The 13,524-nt window shown below is 35.7% G+C and overlaps 1 protein-coding gene across 4 annotated transcripts in view; it reads right to left on the bottom strand.

Moving 5' to 3' along the window:
- Positions 1 to 2,958: 2,958 nt before the first annotated feature.
- Positions 2,959 to 13,524, bottom strand: part of PPP1R21 (protein phosphatase 1 regulatory subunit 21) — a 30,015-nt gene continuing 19,449 nt past the window's right edge. For all 4 annotated transcript variants that reach the window (XM_040553777.1, XM_040553778.1, XM_040553779.1 and 1 more), the window contains 7 exons: positions 13,079 to 13,171; positions 12,066 to 12,299; positions 10,530 to 10,565; positions 9,226 to 9,342; positions 8,272 to 8,370; positions 5,891 to 6,019; positions 2,959 to 4,132 (listed from right to left, as the gene is read on the bottom strand). In XM_040553777.1, the coding sequence (XP_040409711.1) occupies positions 4,103 to 4,132; positions 5,891 to 6,019; positions 8,272 to 8,370; positions 9,226 to 9,342; positions 10,530 to 10,565; positions 12,066 to 12,299; positions 13,079 to 13,171 (738 nt within the window). In that variant the 3' untranslated portion in view covers positions 2,959 to 4,102. The remainder of the gene's footprint in view (positions 4,133 to 5,890; positions 6,020 to 8,271; positions 8,371 to 9,225; positions 9,343 to 10,529; positions 10,566 to 12,065; positions 12,300 to 13,078; positions 13,172 to 13,524) is intronic.

Here is a 13,524-nt window from a genome sequence, read left to right as displayed (position 1 = left end):
TCCTTCCAGAGAATTCAAGCCAAAGTGCAAAAATTAGAGAAAAATTTGTCTCCTTCCCTTATTTAATAAATTCAGTTTTCACTTACCTCTATTGCTCCTAAAAAAACCTCACAAGTTTAGTATATTCACTGTTTAATTACCATATATTCACCACATATAAATTAGTTATAGAAATATAGCATACTCATTTTGTTCCTTCTGTTTGAGATTTGGTGCTTGTTGGCTTGAAACGCTCATGACCACCTGGGCTAGACTGACAATCTAAGAGAAACTTGGCTTTGTGCCCTCGTTGGGACTGAACATAAACCAGACTTTCCAGATACTAGAAGAAAATCAGTGAAACTGATACCTCCTCTCCTCAGGTATTTGCTGTGACAGACATTGTATGCACTATACCTGATCTGAAAGTCTCTAAGTAGAAGGCACGTAAGGAGGTCCAGTACTACAGCTAATTCCTTATACCAGTGACTACAGTTAATGAAACTGCATTGAATTCTCAGGTCAGATTTTTTCAACCTGGTAACTTCAGTAAAAAGTCTTCCTTAAATAAAGTGCTTTGCATTTACTCCTTCCAAAGGAATTAATGAATAACAACTGGTAGAGCTTAAAGTGACTGGAAATTCCACCCTGGACTCTTTAATTTTGTGGTTAAAACTCTTCCCAGCACCAACCTGTGTTGCTTATGGAAGACCATAAATAGTTTCAGCACCAGGCCTGGATTTCCACGGCTGCTTCATTGCATAAGACCTCATCAGTTTATGAGGCTTTTGACTTTGCCATGTGAATTAGTTAAAACCAGCGCATATAAGCTGATTTCTGTGGTTCTCTCTGCCATTTTATACATTAAAAATTTAACTTTTTACATTGTTTTAGTGTTGTCAGCATAGCAGCTTGACATGCAAATTAAGCCCAACGAGAATCATACGCTTATTTCGCTGCTCAACCTGGGTATAGCAGTGCTGTATTTGTACTGAAAGTTTGTGGAAGAACCCCAGTGATTCAGAATTAGCATTGATGTGGTTGAGGCTGCCTACACATACAACAAAGGCAAACAATGAGAAATTGCCCCTAGGCAAGTTTCCATGTGGCAGATTTCATAACCCAAATACATCTTGGTTTCTAAAGGTCTCCAGAAGCTCTCTTCTGTCCCCATCTGTCATTAAGCTAGCAGTTCTGCAGATGGGTGTAGTTAAAACAAGTTTCTAATTCTCATAATTCAAATTTAAAAAAAAAAAAAAAGTATTCAAGAATTAGGGCAAACAGAGCCTCTTTTAAATTAGCATTGATTTAAGTCACTGCTGAGTAATAGTGCAAATAGTAACCAAAGCAAAAAATGCACGACAAGTTTTTGTTTGTTTTTAAATAGAGTAGCATCTAGCTTTTGTAGGAAGGAGCAATTAGCTGTTATGTGTTTTTACTGTAATAAACTCCATTTTTATCATGAGCCTGCTGTTGCTAAGATAGTAGTTTCAAATTACCTTTACATACTGCACTAAAGAACAACAGGTTTGCCCAGTTTATACGGCCAGATGATTTTCCAAAGTTTAATACACCGTTGTATTTATATAATAAAAAGGGTTTATTTGGCTCAACCAATCCAGAAAATAGTAATATCATAGGTGCTATGCGGTTATAAAGTTGTTTTTCTCTCCTGTTCACAACTGATCCCTTGGATGTCTCAGCAAATCCCCTCTTTGAAGGTATGGGGAGCGTAGTTGAACAGTGACTGGCTCCTGCTGTGCCTGAAGTCAGCATCAAGGAACCATGCTGGGTCAAAGACCCCTCCCCACAAAAAAGTTCAACTCAAGTCAGTGATGAAAGCTGGAGTGGAAACAGCAACAGGATTACAAGTACAAAAGGAGAAAGTGAAGCTAGCTTGGTAAAAAGGAAAAACACCCTGTAAAAATAGCAAATACATTTCAGCAAGCAAGGGAGTGAAGTGTTTCAGTTCTAATACAGATGCTGCTCTTGAGTGCTACCAGACCACATCTAGTTGTGATCTAGGTCTGATGTTTCTGGCACCCATATCACTGAAGCACTAAGCTGTTTAATACTGAATCTAAAGGAATTAGCAAGACATTGTGAACACCATTTAAATATTAGTTATTTTAAATCAGTTATCAGTGGTTAAATCACAGATGGATATTTATATAAGTAACAAAATCATTAAATATGAACGTGGTAACACTGGGACAACTTCTGATTTCCACCTAACAATACTGTTTTACAAGTTAATATTTTGGCCTTATTTCAATATTAGTAGTTTCCAATTTGTGTTCCCATAATACACAGGCCATTTTGTATAGACAAAATAGTTCAAATTCATATTTGTTGAAAACTTTGTCTCTAAGATTAATTCTCTACTGCAATGCTTAAAAGAGCATTCAGCTTTTTAATAGCAGAACAGTTCAATTACAGTATAGGTGTTAAACATCTATAGTTATAGATATTCAGAACTAACTAGTTAGCAGATAAGTACATGTGAGTTGGGTAGTTTCAATAGTAACTTGCATTGCAGCATTAGAAGCTGAAACTTTTAATATACTGTATGGCTTTGGCTGGGATAGCGTTAGTTTTCTTCTGATGCTGTGTTTAGCATTTTTGATGAAAATAAGAGTGATAACACTAGTTTTGGTTGCAAAAATAGCTGAGGATAACATATTTAACTTTCTATTAAGCCCTGAAACAATCTTCAAAGCATATTTTTACTTATGTCTTTTTCTGAATGTATGCACTGTAAGTAGTAGCATCAGTAAGAAGTTCATCAATTTGATTCATAAAATTAAAGATAACTAAATTAGTACCTTAACTGACAGATCGAATTCCTCAGAGAAGGCAGCTTCAAAAAAAAAAATCTGGCAGAAAGCAGTTAGCTTCCAACCCTATTTGAAACACTTAAAGCTATCTGCTTTGGCATGTGGCTTATGGCATAACCAGAATTAAGAAAGAGTCACACTGTTTTTGTCTAGTTGATTTTATTGTTGCATATTAATAACACCGACACAGTTGATATCAGAGTGAACCCTTATGGGACAAGTGCCATAATGCAATTTATGAAACAGAAGATCAGTGTAAAGTGTGAGCAGCACAGCATCTGTTTTAAAAAAAGTCAATGCCATGAAAACTTTTGGTATTGGACTTCACTTAAAAAAAAAATTAGGAAAGGCCTAAAGTTCACAAACTTCCCAAAACACAAGAAAACCATGTGCATATCCCCAGTCAATCTATCAGGATTTAATTCCATGAAAGACTTTTTCCAAATTCAGTGTTTAAATTTTCTATGTATTTCATATTCTTTACCATAAGAGAGCACAGTAAGCTGTTCTATTCTACACACAATTTGCCCCAAAAGAGTGAAGGAATATACGATCACATTGTCCTCTAAATTTAAACAGCTATTTCAACCAGTACATATACATGTAAACAAAATGCCTAAATAAGGGCTTAAAAACAATTTCATAGAAGTATCCCAGTTCAGCTATTTGTGCTCTTTATTTCAAAAATTCAAAGTGCCAAATACAAGCAGAAAGTTTGAACTATTGCAATCTAAATTAAGAATGATCCCATTTGCTTGTGTGATTTTATAGAAATCATTTAAAGCCACAATTCCAATTAGTTCAAAAGGGCTGAGAACAGGAATACATTTACAGTAGCTGCACAGCTTACGTGGCCAAATTCTCAAAAATAACTTCTAAACTTATTAACAAGTAACTGAATGTACATGTGTTGACAGTTTAACGTAACTCAAGAATAGACAACTACTGTACTGATACCAAATTTGTTAATGCATAATCTATTTGAAAAATATACAAAAGCTGTAGTTATTACATGAAATTAAAACCCAGTTTTAAAAAGTGCACAGTAAAAACTGAAGGTAATTACTATATAAATTATCCACAGAGTGTATGCGTCCCGGTTTAGATACAACAACATGAAGTTCTGTTAGAAATTCTAAGTATTTTAAAGCCATTTACAGCACCAATCCCATTTTTACTAGATCAAATACCACCCCTGCTTCCTGTAACAAGCAGGAACTGGACAATGAATGTTCAATATCTGCATTCTGTTCAGCAGCAGCCTCCATGGACAGTTGAGCCAGGAACTATCGATTTTTGTTCTTTTTAGAGTTTCCCTGCAACAAGAAGAAAACAGTGAATACAGTATATAGTTCAGATAAGAATAGTATACAGACAACATATAAAACCCGAGGTCTAATAGTTTATAGCTACAGCAAGCAAGGAAGCACCGTAAGACTGGGAATAAACAGTCCAGTGTTAATAATGGAAGCCTGCAACTGCTTGCTTTGAAAATCCCTCTCTCCTTACAGGCATAATAGAGGAAAAATGCACCAGAGCTTTCAAACAAGTACAACAATACCTTACTTTAATTGAAACCTATGGAAAATGAGACATTTGATTTATGTCCCACAACATTCAATTATATTAGCACCATTAACATTGTAAGGACACCGAAGGCAAGTTAAATCATAATTTGTCCTTCAGTGATATTTCAAGTATAAGCCTTATACGATAATTGCCTCAAATTAAATTGATTCTCCATCCTAACATTTTGTTCCAAAACAAATTTGACTTCAGCTTAGTCTACACAGAGTATTCTTAGTTTAGAAAAGGATTTATTTCGCAACAACTACATTACATTTGACTTTCAGCAATTCCACAATGCAAACATACAGCTTAAAAATTTTGTACAGTAGTACGAAAGTACAGTAGTACTTGCTGGCAATTCTCCGTTTTCCTATTTCCTTAGGATAACATTTGTTTTTCTAATGGCTTAATTCAGTTGAAATGAAAGCGATGCAGTTTGGTTTCTACATTTGATAGCATCCAAAATGCAAAAAAGTGTGTCTACTGTTATGAGATTATGACGTACTTCCTTACAGACAGAGTACCCCTTCAAGTTTTAAAATTAAGACAGGTTAAAAATTCCACAAAACATTTTATAAAAACATGAAGTGATATGGTCAGTATATAGAGCTTCCTTCTAGAAGCAACAAGGCCTTATATACAAAAAAAGGTAACCTTAAAGAGCACAATGTCAAGCCAAAATGCTCAAACATCTGAAGGAAAACGTGGAGGAAGTCTACATATAAAAATCACTGTCATGGGGTGTCTAATCAAAACATAGATCTTCACACACACATCTCAGTGAAACCTGCTTCCATGCATTCCACAATTAATTCCACAATTCCACAAATAATCCCGCATTATTTGTTTCACAGCCAAACGAGTGAAGGATAACAACCTTCACAATATACATTTCTTTTTCCAAGCAAGGAGTTTATCCATTAACCAGAAGCAAGTTTTTCTACTTTATGATGAAAATTATAGTAGCCTGCTGTTGAACAGTCAGTGCTTAAACTACGGTATATCCTATCCTGAAGGTTCGAGGAAGAAATGTATGTGTGACTTTTGAGAAAGTTCACAGAAGAATTTAAGTGGCAACTTTTTCACTCCCACATGAAAAAAAACAGACCAACTAGAATATGGAAATAAAGCAGAGGAAAAAGAACAATTGCCAGGACAGGAGCACAGGGCATTATCATAAACATCCTATATCATTAGATGGTACTGCAAATAGTTTCATTTTCACCAGATTAAAAAAAAGTGCTGATCTTTCACAGGGTACACTTTAAATGTGTACGCTCTGAAGCGGTGATATACAGTGCCTGCTCTTTCACACATGTACATTTCCAAAAATATTTTCTTTCTGGAAATATGCACGACCAGGTTTGGAGTTTTCTTTCCAGTTAGCCAAGAGTAAGAACTACAGCTTGTCGATAGATTTGTGAAAGGGTATTACCACAGGCATGCCAAATGCAACCCACAGAACTCCACTAGCCAGTGTCTACTGTCAACACTTGACAACTTACCTTACTAGTCATTTTTAGTGTATCAATTTCTTCCCTTTGTTTAGTTAAGGTCTCATTCATACTGCATAGATGGTCACTCATCATACTTAACTGATCCTCATAGCTTCTCTTTGTTGTCATCAATTCATCCTATTAGGACAAAAAACAGAAAAAAGTCCACAACTTGAAGCCTTTGATCAATATTAGAAAATGTCTGCTTTGCCAGTTGTCACTATCTCCACTTAGTAATGTACACTTTTGATGCTAGATATGTGCAATTAATATGCGCACTTAAACCACTGAAATTACATAAATGAATCACAAATTGCAATTAAACCATTGAAAAATAACACTTGACAAAAAAAGTCAGTAGTTACTTCCTTTCACCTCAAGATTTATGCACGGTCTTTCCCCTGTAATTTTGTTTAGTTTCCTTTATGTTTTTTTCAGCTTTGTATAGCTTACATAAAAGCTGAACAGCTAGATTTTCCAGCATCGCTTCCAACCAAGACACAGGTAAAATCTTTAGGATTAGAATACTGCCTGTACATGAACACATGCAGCACATGAAGCTGAAGGCATCAGCAATTCACGTGCAGTTGCAGAGCGATCTTTCTGGCCTTAAAAACATAGGAGGATACCGTGCATTACTAGAACATACCAATGAATGGATACAGACTCTTTAGGAGGGACAGGATGGGAAGGCAAAGAATCACGCTATGTGAAAGAGTGGTTAAAACACAGTTAAGATCTTATAAGCAGGAATCACACAATAACAAGGGTAATGCGGTAGGCATCTGATACAAGTACTTAATCTCACTACCAAGACCCTAATCCTCATGAGGAATTTTAACCACGCTGCCATCTCCTGGAAGGAGAAGGTGGGATGCTTGCAATTCAGGAGTTTTTAGTGTTGTAAAGGATTTCCTGATACCAGCGATCAACAGACATAAGAAAGGCTCTCTGCTGAACCTATTACTCAGAAGTAAGGAAAAGCTAGTCGGGGATGTGAATGCCAGCGGTAGCTCTGGCTGCAGCAACCATGAATTAGTGGAATTTAAGATCCAGAGAGAAGCAAGCAAGATGAATAGTAGATTTACAGCAACCTTAGACAAAATCTACTCTTCTGAAATCCTTCTCAAGGTTTACTGGGCAAGGTTCCTGTGAGAACTGCCCTGGAAGTGATAGTTAATAGGGCCAAGAGGAGTTGAATGATCAAGGACAACCTCCTCAGAGCAAAGAACAGACCGATGCTTCGGAAGCTGAGGAACTGTGGGAGAAGGCCAACAAGGATGTCCTGACTCAACTTGATCCAAATGGTATCTGCTCTGACCCAGGAGTAGGCCAGATTGCTTTCAAAGAATTTGTTAGATTGGAAAGGTCCAAAAATAAGATTCACCGTTATACAGACTACTAAACATTATCAGTGGTGTGCCTACTTTTTTTTTTTGATGATAATGTAATTGGAGATTAACATCTCATGCTACGTTGGATATTAATTGTGGAATTGGCTAAAGGAACAAATCAAGACAGCACTTTTGGTTCATGAACAGTTCTTTCAAACGCCTATCATTCGTATTCATTGTATTTTAGGCACTCACCATCTCAGGCTGGTGAACAATAAAGATACGAACTAAATATGAAGAAAAGTGAAGAATTTGTGAGATGAATTATAACAATTTTCTTTCACTATTGCCTCCTTTCTCAGCGGTGTGGAGGGGAAGGACAAAAGGCTAAGTTCACAAGCAATCTGCTGTAACGGTTTATCATCTTATTGTTAACAACAACAAGAAGTTAAAGATTACCTCGCTTAATATTAAGATATCCACCCACAAAAAATGACAGAGGCTTTTCTAAGATTTTCAGTCCCAGGTGCTACAGTGGATTAAGGATTCTATGTTTCATCTAGGAGACTGCACTTTCATCATTTTCCTAGTCCTGTTTAAGTTAAATGAACTAATATGGAGTCAGCCTCACCAGTATCACACTTAATAATGTAAGGAGTAGAAGACACTAGGAGAGGAAAAAATGGATGCAAGTACTGCCCGTACATTAATTAACCCTCCCCTCACAGAGGGAAACGAGACACTGAAATATGCCATACAACTCTGCATTTAGACATACAGAAAACACATTTTGATAAAAGGGCCTTGACATCAAATGTGCTAAAACACAGGCTTGGCTACTACCACCTTTTCTTTGCAAGGATATTTCACTTCAACTTTATACGTGGATTTGAAGTGTATTACTTCTTTTCTCTACATACCATTAGTTTTTACATCTCTTACTAAGGACCTAGAAGAGGCAGGACCATGCTTGGTGGTCTTTTTCTCCTTCACCTTCCTCTTACACACAATTAACTATACAAATACATCTATTACGTCATTTAATATTTTACTTGCCTGTAATCTACTGATGTTTTGACTAGCTAGTTTCAATTCTTCCATGAGTGATTCCTTGGACTTCTCCGCTAAAGACAGTCGTTTGGCAAGTGCTCGACACTATCAATTCAAGCAGGATAAGGAGGGTAGAAGGGAAGAAAGTTAGCTCTACAGTATTGTCTTGTGTCATCTTTAACTGAATGCTTTGAATGTTTCCATCTTTCTGGAAACTTTACATATTTGGATATTAATCAGAATCTGCGTACATTTTTTAATACAAAGATAACTAAATAGTTAACATTAAACTTTTTTTAATTTTACAGAATTACTATATTACCACTTGTCTAAACTTTATTTTTATCACATTATTGCTAGGAAAATATTTCATAAAAAAACACAACTCACTTCATACATTGCTCAAGTATCATAGAAAGATGGTTTACTATGTCATCTACTATTAAAAAACTAATTTTAAGATGTTTTGGTTAATTCTACAAATCGAAACAGCCACTATGTTCAAGAAGAATTACTTAATGATTTGAAAAGAAAAGAGGAATCTAAAGAGACTATGAATTATTTTGTTAATTCTTAATTTTAAGTACAGCTTCTCAGGAGAGTTGTCTTTATCACTTCATTATATGTTCAAGTATTTTTTTTTTAAATGATATCAGCATTATTTTAAGATGAAGTCAAAAATAGCCTGGTAACTAATACCAGCCATTTCACCTTATAGGAGCAGACCAATACATGATACACGTTGTAATTCTTAATGCAACAAAGAAAACACTAATAAAAGCCTTTTGTTTTTTTAAAAAAAAGTCTGTCTATACTATCCATTGTTACGCATACAAGACCACAGATGAAAACGTATTCCAGGAACAAATTTTTCTCAGATATGATGTACTATATATTTAACACTTGTTTATGGAAAATTCAAAAAGCAATTTTCAGTACAAACACTGCCTGTATGCTCACCTCAGCATGAAAGTGTACAGATTTGCTGTCAGCAAGCTGTAGATGAGATGTAAGTTCTGCTATCCTTGCCATATAATGTTTTTTTATTAAGTCTTCACGAGACTCAACATCTGGAGCCTGGTAAATCAAAAATTGAAACAGACATAATTAAGTTTAATAGACTGAATACTTCACAGTGCATCGCAACATAGTCTTCTCTACTGACTTCTTCCCTCCTGATGCCCAATATATCCAAAAGCATTAAATTCCCCAAACCACAAAAGACAAATTAGAGGTCAGATCAACTGACAATGCCTACTTAGTGTCGTATTTCCTCTAAGGACAACGTAATGTCCGAGGATGCAAGAGGTTTGCTTGATTTAACATACCAAGTCTCCGATGAAGATAAAAAACACTGCAGAAGTAAACTCACTCTACCACCTTAAAAAAAAAAAATACTAAGCACTTACTGTTTTTTCCCAGCAAGGAAGAATTCCTCCACATAACTAAGTTTCAGAAGCTCACAAACTCTCAGAATGGTGCATGTTCCAGAAGTTCATTTAGACACGAAGGTGGGTTTTTTTTGTGTGTGTGTTTTTTTTGGTGAAGTGGTGGTTTATAACTCAGGGGCGTCTTTCATATGATTTCTCAATACCTCCAAGTTCAGTACTATGCAGCAGCTTTTAAGAACTGGCATCAGTTATTACCTGACTCCCACCCCCATTTTAATCGTTCCTTCAGGGAAAAAAAAAACAAGATGGAACAAACTAAACTACACGGCAATTCCCTGCAGGAGCAGAAAGCCAAAGCACTGAATCTTACTCTCAAGTTCTTGCTGTGGCAAGCGTTATGCTATAGCAGTGCTAAAGGAAGAGTTAGTATTTGGTCTGACAGCTAGCCCTATGTTTCTTTCAGTATAACCTCTGGTTTGGGATAGCCTGCTAAACACCGATGCTGACTTTTCCTAAACCACTCCCAGCTTAAGCCCCTTCTCAGGAAATTAAGAATTGAGGCCTGGAATCCATTTAGGGTTCCTAAGGAAAGCATTGATCTCTGTACTCTTACTGAAACTACAGAGAACTGACCTAGACTACAGCTCCTACTGTTCCAGGCCACTTACACAAATAAAGCTATGGTTCACTCTACAGAACAAAAAAATATATACATCCTCTCAGAAGCTTGAAGATATGGTACACAGACTACCTGAGTGATTCATGCCATTATTTTACGTTATTCTTGATATTTAATTACACCTTTGGAATAAGGTTAACAATTAACTTTAAATATTTACCATATATAATTGGATAACATTCAAAATGGATTACCTTCTCATTATCAGTAGCTATAGTCAACATCCCAACCTAAAACATGGAAGAAAATACATATGAAGTGAGGATTGCAGAAATAGGTACCTGTCATAAAAGGACTTTAATAAAACAATCTTGAAACAGTTAAAATTAAATTTAAGAATTTCCACATGTAACATAAAATAAACCACAATATACAGGAATGCCTTGAACAGAATTAAAGGTGACACCAATTCTCCAAGTATTAACTATCCCTTATCTCAGGATGTACACATGGAATGAGCAATAAAAACAACAAGACGCAGCTAGCTTATCTGATTATGCAACTACTTGCATCATACGCACATGAAAAAGCAATATTTCAATGTACTAAGGTGTCTAAATTACACAAGAAAAAGGAAATCTAAGAAAAAGGAAAAAAGGAAAAGGAAATTTCAAGAGAAAGGAAATTTATCTTGGATTTCTTGAGTACCTGATGAATTCCTTTCTTTGCAGTTTGACTAATAAATTTCATTGACAGCTTAGTGTAAAGCCCTGACAGAACTCTAGCCGAGGGATGTATGTGATTAACTAGTTTAATGTAAGAATATTTTCATACGGAGTCAGATTTTTTTTTTCCTAACCCGAACAGGACTATATAGATTTGCATCTACGAACAATATTTTTGTTATGCTGACCTATCATTCACATCAAGCACTGTGGCTAGAAAAAAATCTCCTCAAACTCCTAAAGGATAAAATATAAGATCAAAAACTTAACACGTCGGTTTACTTCAAAACAGGTAATTCCAAAACTGGTTGGACTTGATGATGTTAAAGGTCTTTTCCAACCTAAGTGATTCTACAGAAAAAAACCCACTGGTCTTTTTTTTATCCTGGAGCAGGAAAGCAGTGAAGAAAAAAAACACAAATTCTATTGAATGCTCATCTTAATAGATTATTTCATGTCTTACAGACGGCAGCCCTGTTAATACCACTGCGGAAGCAGCAACTCAGAGGAAAGGGCAACCCTTTTAAAATATTCATAATAAACAGCAAAAAGCTATTTACCAACACAGAAAAACAACACACAATGCATGCGATATCCAAAAGCAATCGATGAACCCAAGATGTATGAACCTATGCAGGTTGTGTAAAATTAATGATCCAGAGAATACTGGAAACTTGAATGACTTCAAGTTAACTTTAAGTTATACTACATGGACCTGTAGTAAGTCTTTCAGCTCTTTTAAAAATACTAGTTACCTACTTCTGATTGCTTTAACATATCTATAATATGTTAATACCTATCATTTCCCCCTCAGTCACAGAAATACAGAACCACAAGAATGCCTCTATTATACTAAATAGCAAAGAAAGTCTCAAAAGCCAAGAAATGCCAAAATCTGAACAAAGTATCAGCAAGCCACTTCACAAACATAATGAACCCAAGCATGACTGCATGATTTCAACACCAAACAACTTTCATTATTAATGTTTCACTGATCAAATAGTACTTAGTACTACTACCAACTAAAATGTATTTTTCACCCATTGAAGGAAAAAAGTCACTTACCAGACTAGTACTTTTAATAGGTTCCCTCTGACTCTTTTCTGTTGTTTCCTCCTTTTGTTCAGTTACATTTGGCAAAACAGAACGTTCTTGTATAGTTTCAGCTAAATATCCACTAAGAGAGTTCTTCAGTTTTTGGTTTTCTTTCTCTAGTTTTATTTTAGCTAGCTGGGCCTCCAACATCCAGTGTTCTTTTTCTTGTTCAAGTTTTGCAATTTTTTCTAAACTCTGCTGGACCTTTAGGATGGAAGTTCACAGTTCACATTAACAAACGCAGAAAAAACACAGCCCAGGAGTCGTTTAAAGAGAGAATTATTTCAAATCATAACACAAATGAGCTAGTGAATAACAAAGCAGTAGGCTGCTTTCTGTAGGTTGAACTGTGATCATCTATGACACGCACAAACACCCCCCAACTTGTCCAAATAAGAAAGGCTATGGAACAGCATGTAACCTTTCACTCCACACATTTCTATTCAACATCAGCTCATCTCAAATAATAGACTCTGAACATGGGCCACTACAAAAAACACAAGTCTTTTTCTTTTACAAAAGTTCAAGGACACTAACACAAGAACAGCCTGAACATTCAAGCTAGTAAGAGAAGTTTTAGTCAGTACTTCAAATTAGCAAGTCCCACTCATAAAGAGGTGGGCAGACCGTCTAAGGCCTTTTAAATACCATTTAGTCTCCCTCTGCCTTATCTTCCAGAAAAGGAAAAACACACACTTCAAGAATGATAGAACTGTAATCTATTAATATACTGATAAATCATTGTTGTTAACCAGTGCATAGTCAAAAAACACTCAAGACAGTACATAAAATTAGAAATGAATATTCCAGTTTGCACTGTTCTTTTACTCTCAAAATGATCAGTGAGACATCTGTAGTTATTTTATGACTCAGTATGTGTTTTCATGTACAAACAACCACATACACACATATGTAGACTATTCAATACTACTTTCCTTTACAACATTTATTATTAGACATCAGTACAATTTATACCAGAATACCTGTTGTGCAAGACCTTCTCTACTTTCCGTGGAACTCAGAAGAACTCTGCGATTGGCTAAAGCCTCTTCATAAGGCACTGAATCTGCACAAGGCTGTGAAAGGATAGAAAACATGTTTCACAACAGATCAGAGTAAGTATTCTACATTTATTTTCTTATTGCCCTTCTTACTTTACTAGAGGGAAGAAAAGTATTTTCTAAATATTTATACCAGACAGTAGAAACAATGGTTCAAACTCAAAGAAAACTATTGCCTTCCTTCCCCCAAAATGCATACAAAGTTCTCTGAGCACCTTTTACTTGTGTGCTACTTGGTGATCAAATGTATCTGAGATCCACTTAGGTATCACAACATAAGGGTTCTCAATAAATCACTTCACCATGAAGTACATCATAACTTATTTTTTAACTATAATGGGAACAGCAGGGAGATCTGGTGGTATTCA

This window comes from Cygnus olor, chromosome 3, assembly GCF_009769625.2.
Source record: "Cygnus olor isolate bCygOlo1 chromosome 3, bCygOlo1.pri.v2, whole genome shotgun sequence".
NCBI lineage: Eukaryota > Metazoa > Chordata > Aves > Anseriformes > Anatidae > Cygnus > Cygnus olor.
The sequence above is the reverse complement of the archived record's forward strand: the minus strand, read 5'-3'. Positions and strand labels throughout refer to the sequence as shown.